The following is a 22,714-nucleotide window of genomic DNA, read 5'->3' as shown; positions in this document are numbered from 1 at the left end:
GGATCAGCGGGGGTTGCTCAGGGACTCAGTCTGGACTCGGGGTTGATTGATGGGTGGTGATCAGTACCACTGATGGGTGGGTGATTTGATAAGTAGAGTAAGTAAGTACGGAGTAGGTTATTGATAGATCCACTCGGTGTTGATTTGTCTACCGCGTCTTTGGGGGTGTGCGATGGATGGATGGTTATTTCTGGTAGTCATGCTTGCTGGATTGGATGTTTGTTTTGTATGCATTATTGGCAATTTGTGTGTTTTCCTTTCCGCGAAAAAGACAGAGAATAAATAATAGGATGGATATCCGAGTCCAGTTATCATCAAAGCAAACAAGCAAGTCGGTTCGTCACATCCCCGGAAAGCCATGTTCATGTTAAACAGGCATTCGCCAGTCACTTGTACTGTACTCCGTACCTTTGTACCTTTGTACCTGACTTGTGACTGGTAATGTAATCGGCCGACATAAAAATAGCCGACAGGGACTTACCACCTTACCGGTCCTTCCTACCGGTCGCATTTCCGGTCAACCCCGCAGGTACGGCGCAGGTACAAACAAAGTACCCCGTCCCAGACAGGCGCCGGCACCCCGACTGAAGGCTCTGAGCTCTGAAGCAGCGAAGCGAGCCGTGCTGCCGTCCATGTCCATGGTTCTGTCGATGTGATGGGTCCGGGAAGAGGCCGAATGGAAGAGTTTTCCACGATCAGCAGCTGTTGGCCGACGATCTGTCTTTGTCGGTGGGATGGATTCAGGCCAAGGGCAGGAGATCCCCGGCGGCTGGGACGGAGTCAGATGGATTGGTAGTTTGTTAGTTTGCTGGCCTCGGGGGAAAGACCACGTCGCAGTAATGTAGCAGCAGCAGAAGCAGCAGCAGCAGCAGCAGTAGCAGGAGATGGTACGGGAGCAAGGCGGGATAGACGCAGCTGCGAAGAAGATGCAAGGACGCGAAAAGGGTTCAGAATTGCTGAGTCTATACGGGCGGAACGTTATGTTTTGACACTCGAGGGAGAACTGCTCCGCCTATCGCCAAATGAGCAAGGAGAGTCGATGCCAATGGCTCATTCGCCAATCGTGATTGAGCACCGCTGGTGATGGGATCGCACGGTCTCACAGTCACAGACCAGTGAGTACTGAAGCATATCGCTTATGGCAAGTGGAGGCGGGCGTGGAGCACATCCTGAACTACGATGTTTCTGTCCAAGTATCTCAGGCTAGGTCAAGTGCCAAGTGCCCACTAACTGTTGCAACTTGCTACCTGCAACTTGCGCACGACTCCGTCCTAGTCTGGTTGCACTCAGGGACTGACTCTGCTGAATTCTGAACCCCGAACGAAGCCCCGACAGGTTGATACTCGGGGTTTTATGGTGTAAGTCGGCGTGTCAAGTGGTTAAATCGGAGCTGTCATCTTGCTGCGCCCTCGATTAAGGCTGACGATGGTTCTAGAATAATGTAACGGTTGATGTTTCCACGATGGACACTCTGTCACTCCCAGTCATACGTTCTGTTCTCCCCTCGGAACTTCGGCTGATCCCCTTTCTCGCCATCTAATCGTAACGGCCGTGGGCTTTAGTTCCATGGGCCGTTCCGAGTTTTCAACGTTGCAGACGGGAAACATATTGTCTTTATCAGAGGGAGGTGATTGCTTGTGTGTGTGTGTGTGTGTGTGTGTGTCAGTGACAGACAGACAGACAGCACCCTGGGGCCTCAAGGCGTTCAAGGCATCGGGCTTGAATCCACCGGGCAGGCGTGGCAGTGATTGGCCTCGCGGTCGGGAGCTATTCGTTCGTTTACTGCGTTGCGTAAGGTGAGCACTGAGCAGGGGAGCAGACCCTCAAGGGGGTGGGGACGCTGGGTGATTTAGTCATTTCAAAGCATTAATGACCGGCGCTAAGAGGTGGGACCTGGGTGAAGATTAATCTGTGGGAGATACGATTAATATGGAAGGCTGGGGGGGGGGGGCTCGGAGCCAGCTCTGTATACCACTCGACCGAAGGAGTTAGCCAGGACCGGTCCTGTGCGATATCCAGCAGACTAGCAACGACGACGACGAGATGCCTGTGAACCCCGAGTCAATCCCAGAGCTAAAGGGTTTGTGTTATACTTAATAGGGAACTGAACCTTGGACCGAGCTAATCCCAAACGATCGGGAATGGTGAGCCCTGGATGGCCCCCTTTTTCAGGCTGCCGGCTCATGCTCATGCTCATGCAATCCCTCCCTGCCGGGTCTGTGTGCCTTTCAACCAGCATGGCTGTGATCATGATCGTAGATAGGTAATCATGAAAGGGTGATTATTGGAAGATGGGCGCGAGTCGAGGCCTCGGCGTCAGTGCCAGCCAGTGCCTGAGGGGGCTCCAGCGCCTGGATCGGACGACTGAGGTTAATTATGGGCAGGTGGGCCCGGTGAAATTAAACAGTTGGCTGGTGGCCGAGGAAAACCCACCCGCGCTGCCGGTTAATGCCACTCCCACCCCCTTTCATTATTCGGGCTCGCATGATCTTGTGTACTGCCTGCCTAGGTAGGCACGATGGGATTGCAGCTCTGCAGGTGGAAGATTAGTATTATTGATTGGATTGATTGATTGATTGATTGACTGATTGATTGATTGCTGGCTGGCTGGCTGGCTGGCTGGCTGGCTGGTGGCCGTGGGATTATTATATTCATGGGCGTGTCAATCACGTCGCACCCCATAATATCATCTCGAAATTATGGAGGGTTCCTTCAGGCTACAACCACGACCCTAACTCACGTAGTACCACGATGATAGATTCATCCTTTCTTCTTTTTCTTTTTTTCTCTTTTCTTTTTTTTTTTCGGGGATCCTTCCTCCAGATACTTGAGTGTAAAGACAGTACTCCGTAGCACGCCGTAACATCGTCGACTCGTCCTCCTCAGGCATCCCCACCTCTCGATCCTCAGTTGGTCGAACTCTCCTTAATCATCCCCTTTCCGCTTCTCTCTCCACCCCATCGTTTCCCTCCTTCTCCCTCCCTCCTCGAATCCACCCTGCTTCTCGAAGGTCGCTTTTACTTTTTTAGTGACCTTTGCTGATATCGTGCTCTGTTCTCCTAGACCGTTTGGGACAGGACGAACTGCACCCTCCACCTCCAATCCGTTAATCCGTTACCCTCAGAGTTCAATTCCGTCCGCTGCAAAGTTCCACGAACTCCCTCCCCCCCCCTGGATCCTCCTTCCACTACTACCACCACCTACCCTTCTTACTCCCCCCTCCCCCCCCCCTCCTCCCCCCGTCTGCTGCTTTAAGCTTGGCCTAATCACTAGACCCGCCGTTGCTGTGGACTGCCCTTTAGGCGCCTCTGCTCTGCGCGAAACTCCCGACGACCTGGGCCCCGACTCTTGTCCCTACCACCTGCAAAAGAAAATTGTGTTGCTGCTCCTTCGACCCGCTGTCACAGCTGCTGTTGGGATAGCTTCGATCACCGCTTCTCTTCCCCCCCCCCCTTCCTTCCCCTCCCCTCAGAGCAACAGATTCCAGCCCTGAACCTACCAGAATGGCTTCGAAGGTAAGCCTCCTCCTCGTCGCCATGAGTTTCACTTCCCTGTTATCCGTCCTCGTGTTTCTCATCTATGCCCCCCCCATCACCTCCTTTCCCGGTTTCCCCGTGATCGCGACCTCCTCGCGGCGCTCACACCACGGATGGCTCACATATCCTCGATCGCATCTAGTTTCTCCGAGAATACAAGCTGGTCGTCGTCGGCGGTGGTGGTGTCGGAAAGTCCTGTTTGACAATCCAATTGATCCAAAGTCACTTCGTGGATGAATATGACCCGACAATTGAAGGTGGGCGCCCGCGTCTTGCCCTGACTCCCGACCGTGTGGCTTATCGAGGTTTCCCTGAACAGATTCATACCGCAAGCAGTGCCACATTGACGATGAGGTGGCTTTGCTCGACGTCTTAGATACCGCCGGCCAGGAGGAGTACTCGGCGATGCGTGAACAATACATGAGAACCGGCGAGGGCTTCCTTCTCGTCTACTCGATAACGTCGCGCCAATCATTCGAAGAAATCATGACCTTCCAACAACAGATCCTACGAGTGAAGGACAAGGACTACTTCCCCATCATTGTGGTGGGCAACAAGTGCGATCTGGAGAAGGAGCGAGCCGTGACCGAAGAAGGTGCGTTCGGACCCGGCGTCTACCCCCCGTATTGCCCTGGCTGACAAGGGTGTTCCTGCAGAGGGTGAGGCTCTAGCAAAGCAGTTCGGCTGCAAGTTCATCGAAACGTCCGCCAAGTCTCGCATCAACGTCGAGAACGCCTTCTACGATCTCGTGCGCGAGATCCGCCGGTACAACAAGGAGATGTCGTCGTACCCATCTGGCGCGGGCCTGGGCTCGCGCGCCCCGGAAGGCAAGATGGACGTCAGCGAGCCTGGTGACGACGCAGGCTGCTGTGGAAAATGTATTATTATGTAATGGCCGGGCGTTGGATCTAAAAGAATACATATAGGTCGAGATACGGAAGGAAACAAAACACCCATCTACCCCAACCCCAACCCCCATCTGGAAAGAGAGATCAGCGACAGGAACGGGCCACTGTCGACGCGTTTTGGATTGTGATCATTATACCATACCTACCTTACATGCCTCGCTCTCAGATGATGTCTGCTCCCACCCTAATGCCGCCATCGTCTCCATGAACGTTCGATTCCCCCTTTGTTCTATTTTTGTTTACTATTTCTGAAAGATTGCTTTTCTTGGACGACTTCTTGCTCTTCGAAAGGACGAGAACGGGGCCTGTCAATAGATCTGTGCATTAATATAGGTACATGCTATTGTCGCGGTTCGCATTTTGGTATCCAGGGCTGCAGAATCATCGTTTTCCTTTGTCTGCCCGGTCGGGTCGTGCCGACCGGGCATCAGACTTGTCGAACTAATTGCCCGACTTTCTCTCATCGGTATCTCCTTCGAGGTTTGGGGGTGCGTCTCAGGCCCCTTATTCTTTTTATTACTTTTTTTTTTTTTTTTTTTTTTTTTTTTTTTCCTCTTTCTGTGGCCTTCTTTTGACCTGCTCGGACGGGGCTTATTGCCGCCCCGTCCTGCATCTTCGGACTTTTTGGTTCTCTTGCTCCGCTTCTCGCTCCTCCTTCCTTTCCTTCCTTTCTCCTTCTTTCCTCTCGAACCTGTGTTTCCTTTCTACATTGGCAGCGGCGCGCAACAACTTTTCTATCCAGTTCGTGTTTTTGTTTCTTTCTTCGTGTACACATTTGAGGATATTGGATAATCTCATTGGTCTTGGAATCTTGGTGTTCGCACATAAGTTCAATCTACCACTCTTGGACGCCTGACAAACACACGGCAAGGACTTATGATCGCTTCAATGCTCTGCACTCACGCCAAGGCTGCGTACTGCTACTCTTAACGGACTCTCCCAGCGATCACTACGTCATCCAATCGAAGGCATCGCGCCGCTGACGGAGTTATCCACATACCCTTTATAGTCATCAATGTGCGTGACGTCAACACAAGAAAAAGGTTTAGTCTGACCAAAAATGTCATTGTTTATGTATACGAAGTTATAGCTTGTACGAGGGTGTGATCGCCGGCGGTCCCCTCACTTTTCCTCCTCAGCGTCCGAAGGAGGGTCAAGCTCATCCTCCTTGAGCACCTTCTTTCCGTTGACATGGTGCTCAACCTCCGGAATAAGCGAGTCCATAAACTCCTTGTCGGTGCCCACCAGAGTCACCGTGTTGAGCTTATTCCCCCACCGCGGATAGCTGCCAACTTTGATGTTCCTCGACGACACCTTGGCGGCCAGATCTGTCAGGTACGGCGCGATCTCGCTCTCCGGAAGCGGCGTGCTGAACAAGTAGCGGTAGATGCCCTTTCCCTCGGGGTTGACCAACCGCGGCAGCAGGCTGGGCTTGAGATGCTCGAGCAGTCGCTCGAAAAGGCGAGGCACACCCGGCAGGATGTGCACGTTGCCGTTGATGATGGCGATCGGCACCCACATGTCGTCCGCCACGAATACCGCCTGCTCCTCTAGCGGGATGGCGTCGTCGTGCGGGAGCTCGACCATGCGCAGCTTCGCAGTCAGACTGGGCGACGGTGTCTCCCAGTCGAAGTTCGGCTGCATGGGGTGAGGCTTCGACAGCTTCTTCATCCGCTCAAAGGCCGCTTCGTGGAGCTTCAGCTTCAGACCGAATGCCTTGGCTATCGATTCGTAGGTGATGTCGTCATGGCTGTATTTGTGGCATATGTGTTAGCCGTATTCACATGTGGGTGGGTATGCTCGAGCGATATATGGGGCATGGGTCTGGGGTGCTGACGTTGGACCAATGCCTCCGCTGGTGACGACGAAGTCGTAGCGGTCGCTCATGCGCCTCACGGCCTCAATGATTTCGCTCTCATCGTCGGCAATCACTTCGATTCGTTTCAGCTGGATGCCGAGGGAGAAGCAGTATTTGGCGAGGTAGGCAGAGTTGGTGTCGATTGTCTGTTTATTATTGGGCCGCGTTAGTCTGCTCCAGCCAAGCACATCGTATGCGGGATCTCCAGGGACACGGCCACATGCACAAGAGACAAGGGCGGATAGGGTTTTCTCATCCTACCTTTCCACCAAGGACCTCGTCACCAATGATGAGGCATGCCGCGGTGTGGATGGTCCTTTTGTTCTTCGGAAGCACGGATGATGTCATCTTGGGGGGTGGCCCACGAGACACGGACGACAACAGGGAGGACGAAGCGATCGAGGGGGTGGGACGGGAATTGAGGGCAGGTCGAGAAAGATGGCGGGTGAGCTGACTGAGACGACTAAACATGAGGAAGAAAAGGAGGAGGAGGGGGGGAATAAATGGCGGACTAAGACTCAAGCGCGGGCGGGGAGAAAGAGGATGCGAGGGAAAAGAGGAGAGGCAGCAAGCGGCCAGCAGACAACAGCAGACCCGGTGGGGAAAAGCCACGCGCTCGCCGCCATCCCACCCACCCGACACCGCGGAGCACCACCATTTGCGCCGCTCTTGTCCTCATCTTGTTCTCATTATTCCCTCCCCACTCATCCCTTTCCCAGGATCAGGTTAATTCCGGTCTGGTGCTATCGTCCGATCAGATTCCCCGTCTCTGTCGTGTGCGACCCTTCCTCCCACGGTGACACCATGGTAAGAAAAACTGCCCTGCCCCGCATCGCGTGCCCGCTGTGAAGATCCCCCTACTAACGTCAAATTTGCGGATGCAGTCCGAGTCACGGTTATACTCCTTCTCCCCGGAGACCAAGGAGAAGCTGCGCAAGTTTCGCCTGGGGACCTCCCGCGCAAAGACCCCGCAAGCCATCATCTGTACGCTCCGTCCTCTTCAGCCTCGCTTCTGCAAGCATCCATCCGTTTATCACCGCCGCGCAATGTCATATCATATCCCATAGGGGGGACAGGGACATACCATACCTACCATACCAGGTTGAATGAGGATTGACAAATACTTGCCTGGCAGATATCATCGACAACAAGAGCCAAGAAATCCGGCCCGAAGATGGCGAAGTCTACACCAAGATGGAGGATGTAGCGGACGAACTCCCCGAGTCGTCCCCGAGATTCATTCTGCTCAGCTATCCCTTGACCTTGGTGAGATAATCAACCCCGTCAAGCTCCATAGGGGCTCGTGTTCATGTTCCCGTTCACGTTACTGACTGCAACCGTGACAATAACAGGCCTCCGGCCGTCTCACTGTCCCCTACGTCCTCCTCTACTACCTCCCCGAGAACTGCAACCCCTCCATGCGCATGATGTACGCTGGCGCCGTCGAGCTGATGCGCAACACGGCGGAGGTTAACCGTGTCATTGAGGTGTATGAGGATGAGGATGTCGTTTCGATTGAGTCGAAGTTGCAGGGTGAGGATTAGAGGGGTGGATGGGTGAATGGATGGAAGATTGAATGTGGATGGGAGGACGGGTTTAGGCGGGGTCTTTTTATATAGTCCTTATGCTTTTAATGAGTGGCTGGATGCAGAGTTTGGTGGGGTGTGGTGATATGATGGGGTTGGAAAAGAGGAGAAGAGGAGAAGAGAAGATGAATCTTGAGCGCTCCGGTAGCACCACGCGTCGCTTATACAAAGTACATACCTATGCACATACTTATATCTGCTGCAATAGATTAATGCCATATTGCTTTCGTTACCCTGCCTTACCTACCTACCTACCCTACACCCCATGAACCAACCGTCACCATCCCCATCCACCATCCTCATCCGCCAGTCAGCACATCAACAATACTACTACATACACTACACCACGGCACCATCCACAATCTCAATCTTATACCAAACCCTCTTCAAAACAATCATAAACGGAAATAAAAAAAATACTTCAATACACCATCCAACCCCCCGCCCCAATAATAAACCACACCACTCCAAAGCACAATTTGAAATTGTCACGATCCGATAACTAGGCTACCTCCCGTCCTCACATCCCTTGCATATATCTAGTCCCCGAAGTATCTATCTACCTAGGGAGTAGGTAGGTAAGTAGATAGATGCAGGTACACCGCCAAATCGAACATTCCAATGCGTCGACTCTCAATTAGTTATTAGTCAATCAGAACCATTTATTTATTTAATCCATCAATCACTCGATTAATCAATCAGAACCATTTATTTATTTAATCAATCTATCAATAAATCAATTCTCCAGCCCCACAGTCGGAAATACAATGATCATACCGTACCTATTTACCTACTTACGTATCTAGATACCTACCTACCTACCTACCTTCCTACCTACACACGGAAACCTTTCCCAGGACAAGACGAGACATGAGATCTGCCGGGTAGAATTTCGAGAGGGATCGATCGATCGATCCACTTTATTGTCTCGGTTTCTTGTCTGCGGTGGGGATGGGATGGGGATATTATTGCCGATGGCAGGAGGTTTGGGTGTGTGGACACGGGACTGTGAATGACTGTGGATGTGGATGGTTATTGTTATTTATGGCCTGGATTGAGTTGGATGCCTGGGTCCTGGGGTGGAGTAGGGTAGGGTAGGGTAGGAGGGCTTATGTAGAGTCGAGGTGGAGGGTTTGTTGGATTTTGAGGGTGTGGGGAGGAGGTTATTCAGTACTGGCGGGTACTAGATAGGTACTAGGTAGGTAGATAGTAGGCAGGCAGGCAGGCAGGCAGGCAGGCAGATAGATAAGTATCCTGTGGATTCAAAAGAGCAGGCCGGCAGGTACTGTATGTATTTATCTCATGGCGATGAGATTGTTTTAGACTTTTGAGAGTGATGAAGGGTGGGAGGTACCTAAGTACTACCTACGCATGCACTGAGTGATTCTTTTTTTGTTCATGCTAAGATAGACAATCGGATGGAACCGAGTGTTCTATTCTCACTGCATGTCTTGGTAGACGTAAGTACTATAGATGTTGGCTGAGCTCAGGGACCCGGTATGGTTGGTTGTCTTACTGTAGATCTTCTACAACTCTACTCCGTCCGTACTGAGTCTGAGTCTGACTTGAACATGAACATGACCATGTAAGTATCTACCTGGCTATATGTTAGATATCTACCATACCTAGGTATATATGTAGATAGTACCTCAGCTAAAACCAGCACAAACACAGTACATAACTACTTTGTACTATGTAGTAAGCATCCACACCTCTATAACCAACCCACCTTCCCCCCCCCCCCCGGTAAAACCTAAAACGCATACTAGCCCCATACCAATTCCCCCCCCCCCCACAAGTGGAGATTATTACAGTCTCGGACAGTCTGGTGTGGATACCTGCGTACTTACCTAGGTAGGAGTAGGACTAGGCCATATATTCAGCCCACTAGCCCCCATCCGGAAGGAGTTCTGGTTCTGCGTCTACCCTGACACCTGGCACTGGCACTTGCACTTCACCCCCCCGCTGCGCTGCGTCGGAGTCAACATCCCCGTCTATCCCAGATTCCTCCGGGATCCCAGGTTGGGTTGGACAGGGGCAGACCAATCTTAGGTATAGGATTGGCTGGTTGTGATTGTGATTTGATCGAGCTTTGGATGGGATACCGCGGTTTCTGGGTTTTAATGAAGGGATCCCTGTGGGATGTAGCAGTGTTTTGTTTTCTATTACTACTATTTATGTAGTGTACGGAGTAAGTATGTATAGAAATAGGCGGTTGTTTGGCATGGTGCAGGGGGGGGGGGTGGTTTGTTGTTGGGCCCGGGGGTTTGGGCTGGATCGGGATCTGGGTCGGGGCTATCTTCTGTTTTGGATTGTTTGCTGTTGCTGGGTGGAAGCGTCAAGTCTGCTGTCAGGGTGAGGGACGGTGCCGGGGGGAAAAGTAAACTCTGGGTTACTGCCGTAGGCCCGTAGTTACGGTAGAGCAGGGGGTTCGGATTTATCCGAGTAAGTTGTGTTCTTCAGTCGGATAGTACATAACTAGTAGAAGGAATCGAGATCAAGACAACTATCCAAGTCTAGGTGGTTAGATAGATAGTTAGGAATCTCTCCTCTACTGGACTCCGTAATTCATACTTCCATAACACCTTACCATGTCTATCGTCTAGAACAGTCGCAACAGAAGTAGTTACCTTACATACTTACTGCCAGCTGTACTGTACCGCCAACTCATCGCATCGCCATGTGTCCGTCCCTGACTGAACCCACCAACCCCGAACCCAGACAGCAGACAGTATCTAGACACTTCAACCCAGACAAGGCAACGCAAGGCAAAGCAGGTCTCCCCATTCTCCAACCAACCGGCGGGGAACAAACCCATCGCCTTCCAACCCGGTAGGTAGATTTTCTCCGAGACAGTAGACACCCCCCCCCCCCCCCCCCGGTCAACCCTGCAAGTTAAGGTTCCTCGGGTGCTTCATGCTCTGACAAATTCCTGGCCTGTCCTGTATGATCCGGTGTTGCACCATACATGTACCTTAGTCTGTATGAGCACGGCTTACAGAGTACACAAGACATGCCTATCTAGCAGTATCTACCTAAGATCTAGTCCGCAGCATCAGTGAGTATCTACGGAGTACTATACTGACCGATGACACCCCGTGGACAGTGACAGTGTCAGTGTCAGGACAGTGACACCCACAAGAGCGGCCTGCATGAAGCCGTTGCCGTTTCTAATTTACTTGGTGCGATGGCACTGGCTGCCAGTGGTGTGGGTGGTTGTGTCATGCGTCATGCACGGGCTAAGTCGATTGGGATACTAGTACTGTACTACCTAGTAAGGTAAGTACCTACCTATCTACCTACCTAAGTAAATGATGGAATGCTGCAGTGCGGTCGGTCGCGTCGGCGGTTTATACCATTTTAGTTTAACTGCTATGCAGTCTGCAGTCTTCCCAGTTCCCAGTGGGTTGGTACGCGATACGGAGGGCCCCTTGTAACTGGAGTTGAGGGCGGAGGAGTCGGAGTCCTGGCTTGAGCTGGAGATTGCTGCGGAGGGGAAGGAAGGAAGCGGGCGGGTTCCATCGGCGTGTTGGGTCTAGAATCCTAGTCTCGGTCTCAGTTTCAGCCCGGTTGGGGATGACCATCCATCGATCCATCCATCCATGGGCTAACTAAGGAAGGGATTATTTTATGACGCATTGCATTACTACTACTACTAGTGTTATTGCTTGTCGACGCGTGATGGCGTCGCTGCACCGCTTTCTTTCTACCGCAGTTCCTCATTCCTCAGTTAGATCTGGTCTCGGGGGATCCTCTCTGTTAAATTAATATAGATTATTAGGTTTGAGGCGCTGCCTTCGGCCGGATACCGGTCGAAACCCCAATTGCAGCGGCGCCGGTATGAGGCCGACTGGGAATGGAAGGTTGCACCGATGCTCCTGACGAAAGAATGGCTCTCTGCCAATGACCTCATGGCCCTGGAATTTCTTCAGCCATCGTCTGATTACTGATTAGGGCCCTGACCACCTCGCAGCCCTGGCATCCGACTCGAGCCGTGGTGCGCCTGAGTCAGTGTCCTGCCTCGACTGATCCGAATCATGCACAGGAACCGTCCTGTCAGCCCAGGGCCAGGAATTACTCGGACGGCGGACAGGATCATCGATCCCCGACTCTCATCGCGATCGTCCTGCTGCATCGACCATCCGGCCTGTTGGGCGTACTGTATCTGACGAATCGTTAAATACCGTACCCATTCTAACAGTCACATACCGCGGCATACGCGATAGTACGATACGACTCCTGTCTGCTGGCATCATCCCCCTCGTCACCAAGCATCAATCAGCCCCGACCCTGCAGAATAGTATCAATGTCGAGGGTTTTTCTACAGTCTCTAGCGGTACGGAGTACAGTAGTGTATTATCGGACCAGACTTCTGGCATCCGCCATCCTGAGCCATGGCCCGCGGAAGGGCTACCCACTTCCTGCCGGCGCGGCCATCGTGACCCGCGGGCGAGACCCAGTGGGTTTGGCCCAGTCTCCAGAGTGGGTAGATGCCACAGAGATAGATAGATAGATAGGGAGGGTGCCACTGCCGCGACATTCGATTCGACACCCATCCAAGGCAGCAAGGCTCAAGCATCCTAGGGCGCCCCGTCGCGTCGGTTCTTCCGCTAGTCGCCCGTCGCCCGTCGCCCATTGCTGGCCACACTGCAGCAGGTGAAGAGACCGATATCAACCAACCAGCCCAGGCCCAGCTGATCGCGTCGCCTTGTTCCGTGCCTGACCGGGCCAGAGTTTCTTCTGTCGTCGTGTTATGTCCCCTTTGTCTCCCTCCCGGACCGGGAACGGCCCTGGCTCCGATCGCCTTTCTTCACGGGCTGGATGGGGATCGATCCTTGGATATCCTTTGTTGATATAAAGTCAATGAGGGAGGGCTGCGTAGGTAGGACGTTGGACAACCCAGTCGATCCGATCGTAGCCCCGGTTGGGGAGGGGAGGGCCTTGGCGCCTGGCAATAATTACCAGCAATAATAATCCCTTCTGGCGGTGCATTATTCTTGCGGAGCCGAATAACTGTATTCACCTACAGTAAACTAACTGGTTACTGGACAGGGCAGGGAGGGTTGGTTCCAAACGGTGATTTGGGAGTTCTTATTAATGAGTGGAGGGGAAGTGCTTAAAAGCAATAAGAAAAAGAAAAAGAAAAAGAGGGAAAAGAGAGAAAAAATAAATTCAAAATAAGAAATAGAAGAAAGAGGAAAAAGAAAAAGGAAAAAGGAAACAGAAAAGAGAAATTAAAAAGAAAAGAAAACAAACAGCATCGGGGTTCGCCATGTGCCAGGCCCAGTGTACCGTATTTACGGTTCCATACTCCAAACTTTACATACCAGCTCCAACCCCCTCTTGCTCCTCCCCAGAAAGTCTGTTGTTCGGCTTCTATTTATCTATCGTTCGGCGCGCGCTGGTCGTTTGCCTTCTTTTATCTCCCTCTCTTCTCCCGGCTTCTTGACCAGTCGGTGGCTTCGCTTTTCTTCCTCCACCTCAGACCACCTCACACCCTCTAGGCAGTTACTAGCAGTTACATACCTCCCACCAGGTATCTACCTACACTACTAACTACTGCCCTTCGTCGTACGCCTTGTCGACGCCCGGTCCACACGATCTGACCGCCATTCAGCCAATCACCCGTGTGTGTCGCCCCCCCCCCAAAGAGGCTGTTCCAGTTCCCTGCGACCCTGCCTGTTGGGTTTTCCATTTCACCTCACCGTCTCGGCGGGAGTCCCAGGCCTGCGGTTCGGTACACGCCCGTGCGACCTGCCATACTTAACCGGCGCTCCCCTCGTTTCTCCATCTTAACCCACCCGCCACCCCATCCAAGTCCTCCGCATTCTCGTCCAAGACTCTTCTCTGCATTCTGCTACCTACGCCACCGCCTGTCTCATCTATAAACAATACCAGACAACATGCCGGCTGAGCAGGCTGCCAACCCGCCTAGCGAGGCTAAGGAGGGCCTGTCAAAATACGTCAGACGCATGAAGACCGCCCTTCGGAGACACTCGACTTCCAAAACCCCCGCACCCCAGCCAAAGCCGGAAGAAGCCGAGTCAAGCAAGGCTCCTGCGTAGGTTCAACTCCATGATGTTGGTTCCCCGTGGCACTGACTCGCGTGCAGTCCCCTGCCCCCCACCCCGCAGGCTCCCATCATCAAAGCCGCCCCCGACGCGACCGTGTTCACCAACTGGGGCGCCTTCCAGGAGGAGAAGGCCCGCGCCCTGTTTGCCAAGTATGGAATGAAGATTGAGCCTGGGGAGTGGCAGTCTGGCGACATGACCGTGCAGCGCGTGGTCAGACCGATCCGTATGCGCGTGCGCCGCACCTGCCATCGCTGCGAGACCATGTTCGGCCCTGACAAGGTCTGCGTCAACTGTCAACACGCTCGCTGCAAGTCCTGCCCTCGCTATCCACCTGCGAAGTCCAGCGAGAACCGGGAATTCCGGGACCACCGGCAGCACACCGAAGCGGCGCTCCAGGCCATTGTCGCGCAGAAAGCCGCCGCTCCTGTGCAGAAAACCCAGGAGCCTGCCCTTGCCGAGGCATCCCCTACCGGCAGCCAGGAGGTGCAAGCTCCGGTCCGACCCATCGTTCGACGGACATGCCATCGGTGCAGTACACCATTCGAGCCGGATACCACGGAATGTGGCACTTGCAAGCATCTTCGGTGCACGATGTGCCCTCGCGAGCCGTATGTCTAGTCCAACCCAAGCCACTTGCCCATCCCCACCAGCCGTACTGATGATTCCAGACCCAAAATGACCAGGCACCCGCTCGCCTATCCTGGTGAGGGCGACGTCATGGAACCTCGCCCACGGACGTGGAAGAAACCCCGCCAGCGAGTCCGGTACAGATGCCACCAGTGCACGACATTATACCGGTCGGGGGAGACGAATTGCCCCAATTGCGGGCAGGAGAAGGGCCCTAACACCCTACGAGACCCGTGAGTTGTTCACTTTGCCTATCGTCACGTCTACATGGTTACTAACAGTTGCAGACCTCACAGGGAGCGGCCCCAACCGGACCCAGAGGTCGTTAGACGGGTGGAAGAGCGACTGGCCAAAGTCAGGGACAGTTCTGGTTAGACAATACCGGGGCTTTTCCTTCATTTTCTTTTCTTCGGCATTTCCCTCTGCTCATGACGTGCCTTGCATGCCACCAACTGGCCAGTTAGGCAGGCAGGCAGCAAGCTTCGCTGGTGCACATCTCGAGTGGCACATGCAATCAACGGTGGTTGGCGGGCCTAGCAGCTGTTTGAATCACGATCTTCCTTTGTGACACCCGAGTCATCCCTCCCATCCCATCCCATCCCATCCCTATTTGGTTAGTAGGCTTAGAGCTTAGATCGTAGTACAGAGTATATACTGCATGTATATTATCCGTAAGGTACGGACTCCGTCTCAGCGACGTCCATCTATTATCTATTGGTCAGGATATGTGACTGTGACACAACACCTGTATCAGTGCAGCCTGACAACCTACTAGATACTATAGGTAGGTAAGTAGGTAGTAACCTAGCAGCTGGTCGGGACGGAATATGGTTGATGTCGATTCGATGAGGCCAAACTCAACTCAAAGCCCCGGGTCCGGGTCCGCCTCGAAGGTGGAGATGAGTGCCGTGCCACTGACCACTGTGGGTGGTTCCTGGTCCACTCACTCACTCACTCACTACTGGTCCCGACTGAACTGGACCGAATCGAACCTAACCTAACCTGACTTAAGCTAAACCCGCCGGTGGGAAGTGGGAAGTGGATTGGGAAGTGGGAACTAAGGTGCGATTGGGATTATAGTATTGGGGATTGGGAATCGGGTAGCCCCGCCGCCAGCTGGGTTGTATATTTGTATATTGTATATTAGAAGTAAGTAAGTAAGTAAGTGTAAGTGTTTAAGTACTGTGTTGAGTGTTGTGATTTAAGTGGTTACTGATTTAAATGTCTTTTGTTAAGGACTGTTTTATGTTTTGTGTTAGGTTAGGTAAGGTTAGGTTAGGTAAAGTAAAGTAAGGTAAGGTAAGGTTAGGTAAGGTAAGGTTCACGGTTCACGAATCGGACTCGCCGTTTTCGAATCCGCGATGTCACACCTCTCTCTCTCTCTCTCTCTCTCTCTCTCTCCGAGTCTGAGTCTGGGTCTGAGTCTGAGTCTGGGTTTGAGTCTGGTAATAAGAGTTAGACACGCCGGGGGGTATGGATCTCTCGCTGGGGATGGGGATTTGGGGGGGAGGGGCAGTGGAACCAACCGTCTTCCCCCCCCGCTCCGCAGGATGGGTTGAAGTGATTTATATTTGTCCCGACAGTTTGGTGTGCCTTGTGCCGTGTGGAGGAGTGGATATGCATTGCATGATGCTGCTGGATCTGAATCTGAATCTGAATCTGATGCTTGTGTTGATGATGTTGATGTTGATGATGATGTTGGTGTTGGTGTTGATGTACATGTGCGATGGGAATTCTCCTACAGAATAGGTACAGAGACTGCCAATCATATATGTGTCACCGCGTACAGAGTCGGAGTCAGTCAAGTCCTGGTCCGGAGGTGTACAGACTGGGATGGATGGGATGGATGGTCTTTCATTCATCAGGTATGTGTATGACAGACTCGGGAGGAGCCACCTACCTACCTACCGTAGAGTATACTGTGTACCGTTTCTTGTCCGACCTTCCTTTTTAGGATTGATGGATTATCCATGATGATACTGATGATGATGGTCTATTGGTGGGGATGGGGATGGGGATGGGAATGGGATGTTATGTTCCCACCCACCCAATTACCTGGTAACTCTCCTCCTGGGACCTGCTAAGTTGCTAACTCATTTGCCCTACGCTAGTTAAGTACCTAGTCTATTCTCCCCTTCCGATTCGATTCGATTCGATTTGATGGATTGATTGTTGATTGTTGATTGTTGATTACTCTGTATTCTATACGCAAATATCTAAACAAACAAGATTATCATCTTCTGAAATATCCAAAAAATACTCCAACTATCATAGATACTATACCTAGTAGGTAGTGGTACCTACTAGGTATATAGTCAGTAACATACCAACAAAGCGATTAAACTGTCTCAGTCTATCTACTATACTCAATATCTACCCCATATCCAGATAATAAATCAAAATCAAAATCAATAGTGTCAGTCACCGCGTAGATAGTCAATTGACCTACTAGTTATCTACTTACCTTACCCCGACTTAGACTATCTACCTACTAGTGTGTAAGTATGTGTATTCGTATGTGTATGTGTGGTGTATGTAAATCCCAGCAAGTGCAAACGCCGACCAAATCCCGCAGGACGCGATCCATTCGGCCGGAGAACGGATACGCATCGTGTCCGTGCCGATGGATTGGATGGGGCCGCACGGATTGGGGGGGGGGGGGGGATCTGGGCTTGTTCTGGTTCAGCCGAGGTCCGGACTTCTAGTAGCTTCCTAGTTGGGGATAGTGGGGACTATCTAGATGCCTTACTGTACCTTAGTCTGGTCACTGGTCAGTGGTCAGTGGGCACTGGTGTTCTGGATCCGTAGGTACTAGATATGTAGGTAAGTATGGTCGGTCTACCGTGGGTTGGGGGTTATAATGCCTACCTTATGTTAATTTATCCACTACTCCGTCTCCGTTGTATCTAGCTATCTAGGCTATACGAAGTAGATAGTTTTGGGTGGGTGTAGGTGGCACCATTCTCATTGTCTGGGGCGGGGAAGGTTGGGTTGGGGTGGGACTTGGGATAATCAATAGTAGTTATTGTTATTACTATTATTATCTTTATCGTGGTTGGGACTTATGGAGAGGGGCGATTTCTCCTATCTGGATGGATACTATAGCACGCTGTAGTTAAGGACGACTAAAGTAGGTAGAAAGCAGGGGTGCGGATACGTACAGCCTGAATACCTACGGAACGCCGATGAAGAATCACCAGGGTTGTAACTACTCCGTACATAAGGTAGTTAGTGTAAGGTAGTGTACCTAACTAGTGGAGGAAACGTACGGAGTACTCTGTACTACCGGGCTGTTCTAGGCGCCGACCAGGCCGCTGGGATAAAGAATACTCAGGAATCAGGATGGGTCAGATAGAAGGACTAAAAGGGGAGAGGGGAACCCGCTAGTTTGGATGGCCCTGTCACTAAGTAGGCACTAACTGTATGGATATCTGCACTCTGTCTGCCAGTAGTCTGGTGTCTGGGACCGGCTGTCTGACTGACCGGCCGGGGGGTTATGTTCCGTGCCGTGGTGAGTGGTATTGGGGCGTATTTTTGATTAGTACCTACTGCAGTTTTAGTTTGGGGGTTGGACATTAAGGTAACTACTAAACTTGGGATGGTATTATCTGTATGTACCTAGGTAAATAGAATCGAAACACAAAAGCAGCCGCCCTTGAATTTTTTTTTTCTTTCTTTTTTTTGTCTCTAGAGTCTAGATAGTAACCACCATCCTTGTACTTCGTAACGATCCCAATAATGAGACCCCAAATCCAGCCTGCCAGACCAGACAGCTGTCATACCCCCACCGCGCCTCCAACCGTTACGCTTACCCCATCCGGAAAACAATCACTGCTGATCAGCCCGACAGCGCCGGTCCCGGTCCCTGGGAGGGAAATAGCTTCAGCGATGACGCAGGATCTACGTGGCGTACGTACTGCTGTCTGTCTGTCTGTCTGTCTGTCTGTTTCCTAGATACGCAAGTACTTAGGTAGGTGCTTGAGCAAGGAAGGACGAGTCGAGTCGTGGATCGAAATCTCAAACTCGGGTTGATCTACGGAGTACATACAGGACTATCTGCAGTCTGCAGTCCGCAGTCCGTAAGTAGTCTGTTCTGGATGCATCTACTAGTGCACGGACAGACATCGGGACATACTTATCCTTGATTTAACCCGATAATCCGATGATGTGTAGGTTTTGTGTCCCGCTCGCATTTCTACTGCCGGTCGGGATGGATGGATGGGTGGAGGTGGAGGTGGCGGATGGACGGGCCACTCGGAGGTTACCTGTAGTTGTCATGTATGACTTGGTTGTGGTGTGGTGGTTGTTGTAGGCAGCAATTATAGCGGTCCTGGACTGGGGTTGTGACTGGTGACTGGCTTGGGGCGGTACAGTGTTACCTCGGTTGATTATGTCTTGACTCTATCCGTACTGTTGAGGGTTGTCTGGTCTGGTCTGGTCTGGTCTGGTCTCTCTTCCTGAGGGTCCTGGTACTGGTAGGCGATTAAGGTTCAACGGTGCTGGTGGTGGCGCTGTAGCTTGTGGGACTTGGATGGGCTGGTCTTTGGTCCATGATGTGGTCTGTGTGAGGTTAGGGGTGCTGGTGGGGTTGACGGATGGGTCGGAGTGATGATGATAGCAATAATGGACGGAAGATTGATATTAGTTGCATGGAGTAACTTAACTTGTCTTATTCTTTTGCAAGTACCCGACTACCAGGCTTGGGTCGGTGGATATCACGGGATGGCAGTCATGTATTGAAAACACCCCGATCTGATTACTGTGCGACGCCACTTATGCTTATTTATCATCCTGTCTGCGTCTCGCTGCCCACGACAGTATCTCGGTGCTTGATTACGGGATATGGCTGACGTCTCTAGCGCGGATCAGCTATGACGCATCTGCCTGCTTTGGCTCATCAATTCCAAGAATATCCCTGATGATGATCCAAATATCAGGTTAATAATGGCATCCATGTCGTGTACTTATCTGATAGCCACCACTTGTACGGCGTACTCCGTACAGAGTACACATACTGTAGTTCCAATAATACCTGATGTCCCCAACATGAGAGTCCAATGGCAAATTGAGATGTACCATGGAACTGGCTAACTTGCCCACCCACTGGCGGTCCGATCCGCCTGACCCGCTGGAAGGAATGGGGATTTTCTCTTTTACGTTCCCTAGAATGCGATTCTGTATATCAGTATTCGTACTGTTTTAGTTGAGTGTTTTGTATCTAACCTAATGATGTAACAACTGATATATGATATAGAATAGACAGCTTTCTACTGGCCAAGTACGGAGAACAATCAGATCAGTCGGTGACAACCTCGCATGAATCGCATCCCGATCTGCAGGGCCACTGCGTCACTGCGCATTTTGCTTCTCTTATTGGAGCCTGGAGTTTGTCAGCGGCGAACTGCGGTCCGCAGTAATAGTACCTACTACGAGTACTAGTAGTAGTTAATGTCCTGCTTCCTCAGCAGTGGCTATTGCAGTTTGCAGTGCCCTTCATCACATAGATAGTACACAGTATGTACCTAGGTACATCGAGTCGTACAACCAGAGTCCAGACCTGATCATAACCATCCCTGGTCGTCACGCCCGCAATACATAACTAGTACCACTAACATAACACCTGCGTCCGATCGATCACGTACATGGTACCTACCTACCTAGTAGGTAGATACATACCTATACCTGTACAACCCCCCTCTCCCTCCTATCCCTACCCTCTAGCCATATGTAATATGTGATCCCACCCACACCGCCAGAACCCATCTAGAACCCACATACCATAACTACCCCACCCCCAGCTGACAACCCAGCCTCCGACCTCCGACACAGAGAAGAAATATGCTTGACCCGGCACGCCGGAACCAAATAGGATGTCATCCCTGGAGGGACGGGACCCGACTCATGCGACATGCATCATCGGTTGCCTCCTTGGCAGCCTGGTGCTGGAATTCGCGGTTTCAGGCTTGCGCGCCTGACTCGTGGATGGCGGATGGATGGGCAGCGGGAGGGGGAAAGATGATTAGCTGGAGATTGGTATGTATGATGTTCTGCTTTGGGGATGGTGGGATTCGTTGGTGATTCGAATCCCTGCTTGATTGCTTATGCACTTACACTTACTTACTTTGTACATCTATGTAGGTACTGTAGGTACTATAGGTCGGTGGATTCTTTCGTTTTCGGTAAGGTATGTATGTATGTATGTATGTATGGTAATGTAATGTATAGATGGGCATGGATTGGTACTGCATAGGACTGGATAAACAGAGGAGTGAGTTCTACATCCACATGTTTTGGATTAGGTACCTACTCAGGTGGTGTTTTTCCTTGACGCCGAGAAAGCTACCTAGGTAGGTATATACCACCACGGCTTCAGGTACCGGATAAGGGAAGGCTGGGTTTGTGGCATGCACTGGACTATCTAGGTAGGTATATATATTGTAGAAAGCTTTATTGTTAGAGATGAAGTCAGCAGGTGTGGTGTTTGGGGGGATTATTTGGTAATTGTAATTATATTAGATTCTTTATGGTTAGGTCTTTCTCTGTTTCCAGTATTATAGATGGATTTCGAGGCGATATTATATATCTATCGAGGTAGTAGTGACTCTTGTTGTAGTTGTGGTCTGGTTGTGTTTTGGTACATCACCTTGTCAAAAGAGTAAGTTCTTATCCTTCTGATAATAAGTATTTAGTTTCCTTCTACCGCTCTTACTACATCCGGTCTCGGGAGGAGCATTACACTCTCTAGGGACTTGAGATTTTCCATACCCCCTGTGAGTGTGTGAAGTGATCGGGGATGATATTTCGAGGTCTTATTTCTAAGCCTTGAGTGCTTGTTGTCCACCAGCTGTGTCGCAATTAAAGATGTTCAAAGGAAAAGGTGAGGGCTACTGTGTGCCTGGGGCTTTAGGTACAGTTGAGTAAGCGGGATTCAGGACACAATGTTTCTTCTTTCTTCCTCTTCTTCTTATACAAAAGTCTTTGTCTGTTTCTTCAGCCACCTTGTCTATATCTGCAATGCAGCATTCCTCCCAGAACCACGATGTAGATCTAAAATAAGGATCCAATGGTCCAGCTACCAAAAAGACTGCCGCAACACTGACTGCAAATCCACCACAAGCCACTGATAAGCAGAGTGGACAGCACTCCACACCATGGATGCGATCTACAGAAGAAGATGACATGTATGGCTCCCGGGAGATCTTGGCTTGACTTGAAGGCTGTATGTGCTGTGGGGGCCATCTGAAGATCGCCCTTCACCCGTAGCTGGATGATCTGACATGTCAGCAGGACCTGTTGTCAAGATTGAGGCTCTCTCAACACCTGTTCTTTTCCTCGTCAGTCAGGATATCTTCAATGGACATGGTCATGGATTGGGATTTGCAACCGTCACAGGTGCTTGTACTGGCTGCCTCCCTGGCGACTATTGCGTTTGTCTGTACCAAGGTGCGGCATTTTCTGATCCGTCGTGAATTTGCGTGTCGTCAAACCTGTTAGCCAGGGCAGGATAGCTCAAAGGCGACATCCGACTTGATACGAGATCGGTCGTACCCAAGACCCTGGAGCCCGTCGAGTGCTTTTGCCTTTGTGGGATATATTCGCATCAACACTCTTTTTCCATTCCATTCTCATCAAACCCGACCTGGAGAACATCGAATTTCTTGACTTCTCGCGATGGCAAGACAATTGGAAACCTACAGAATCTCTTCTTTCATGATCTCGTCCACTCCGCCGCATATTTCTTCTTCAGCCACTTGTTCTGCAGTCTAAAGTAGGCTGATTGAAAATCAAATCTGGCTATGCTCTGAAGACCATCCAGACCTATCAGTTTGGCCTATTCACGGCATTGTACGGCGATCCAAAGGCCATCGAATGTAATGGCATCTGTCCCGAATTCTTTTGACGAGGCAGTCCATGCAATCAGGAAAACGAAAAGAAGTAGAAGAAAGAAACTCACATAGAGAAAACGCCGCAAATATGTCTTCTCGCATGGACTGGCTTGACGCGCCTCCAACTATCTGTCTCCCGCCGCGCTGGGTACACTAGGAGAAATAGGCCGATACTACCGGCGAGGCACATGTTTAATCCCTTTGCATTAATATGAGGCAGAAGGAGATAGTAGGAGGAG

At 51.3% G+C, this 22,714-nt stretch overlaps 4 protein-coding genes across 4 annotated transcripts; 3 read left to right on the top strand and 1 right to left on the bottom strand.

Annotated features, from left to right (window-relative positions):
* Nucleotides 1–3,503: 3,503 nt before the first annotated feature.
* On the top strand, nucleotides 3,504–4,428 carry BO70DRAFT_395539 (Ras family protein; the record flags this gene model as incomplete). The annotated part of the gene is made up of 4 exons (XM_025546547.1): nucleotides 3,504–3,515; nucleotides 3,679–3,793; nucleotides 3,856–4,131; nucleotides 4,193–4,428. The coding sequence occupies 4 exons, from the start codon at nucleotides 3,504–3,506 to the stop codon at nucleotides 4,426–4,428; spliced, it is 639 nt and encodes a 212-aa protein (XP_025400198.1).
* A 1,138-nt stretch (nucleotides 4,429–5,566) lies between these two features.
* On the bottom strand, nucleotides 5,567–6,650 carry BO70DRAFT_351988 (flavin adenine dinucleotide pyrophosphatase; the record flags this gene model as incomplete). Its single annotated transcript, XM_025541764.1, has 3 exons — nucleotides 5,567–6,194; nucleotides 6,282–6,448; nucleotides 6,564–6,650. 3 exons carry the CDS (start codon nucleotides 6,648–6,650, stop codon nucleotides 5,567–5,569), a joined length of 882 nt encoding a protein of 293 aa, XP_025400197.1.
* Nucleotides 6,651–6,939: 289 nt separating this feature from the next.
* Nucleotides 6,940–8,103, top strand: BO70DRAFT_361247 (GMF family protein). The gene is made up of 4 exons (XM_025543001.1): nucleotides 6,940–7,109; nucleotides 7,187–7,286; nucleotides 7,438–7,568; nucleotides 7,655–8,103. Exons 1-4 carry the CDS (start codon nucleotides 7,107–7,109, stop codon nucleotides 7,844–7,846), a joined length of 426 nt encoding a protein of 141 aa, XP_025400196.1. The 5' UTR covers nucleotides 6,940–7,106; the 3' UTR covers nucleotides 7,847–8,103.
* Nucleotides 8,104–13,335: 5,232 nt separating this feature from the next.
* BO70DRAFT_361245 (uncharacterized protein) lies at nucleotides 13,336–15,189 on the top strand. The gene is made up of 4 exons (XM_025543000.1): nucleotides 13,336–13,949; nucleotides 14,001–14,570; nucleotides 14,631–14,822; nucleotides 14,877–15,189. The coding sequence occupies exons 1-4, from the start codon at nucleotides 13,792–13,794 to the stop codon at nucleotides 14,962–14,964; spliced, it is 1,008 nt and encodes a 335-aa protein (XP_025400195.1). The 5' UTR covers nucleotides 13,336–13,791; the 3' UTR covers nucleotides 14,965–15,189.
* The last annotated feature ends 7,525 nt before the right edge of the window (nucleotides 15,190–22,714 follow it).

The sequence above is a fragment of the Aspergillus heteromorphus genome, assembly GCF_003184545.1.
Source record: "Aspergillus heteromorphus CBS 117.55 chromosome Unknown BO70scaffold_9, whole genome shotgun sequence".
Taxonomy (NCBI): domain Eukaryota; kingdom Fungi; phylum Ascomycota; class Eurotiomycetes; order Eurotiales; family Aspergillaceae; genus Aspergillus; species Aspergillus heteromorphus.
Note: the sequence above shows the minus strand (reverse complement) of the source record. Positions and strands in the feature narration are given on the sequence as shown.

Excerpts from the sequence above, each read along its gene's own strand:
- BO70DRAFT_361247 (XM_025543001.1), top strand. Across the intron at positions 7,287-7,437 it reads GACCCCGCAAGCCATCATCT|ATATCATCGACAACAAGAGC; the intron begins GTACGCTCCGTC and ends CTTGCCTGGCAG. Across the intron at positions 7,569-7,654 it reads TCAGCTATCCCTTGACCTTG|GCCTCCGGCCGTCTCACTGT; the intron begins GTGAGATAATCA and ends TGACAATAACAG.
- BO70DRAFT_361245 (XM_025543000.1), top strand. The coding sequence starts at position 13,792 with ATGCCGGCTGAGCAGGCTGCCAACCCGCCTAGCGAGGCTAAGGAGGGC. Across the intron at positions 14,571-14,630 it reads ACGATGTGCCCTCGCGAGCC|ACCCAAAATGACCAGGCACC; the intron begins GTATGTCTAGTC and ends TGATGATTCCAG. Across the intron at positions 14,823-14,876 it reads CCTAACACCCTACGAGACCC|ACCTCACAGGGAGCGGCCCC; the intron begins GTGAGTTGTTCA and ends TAACAGTTGCAG.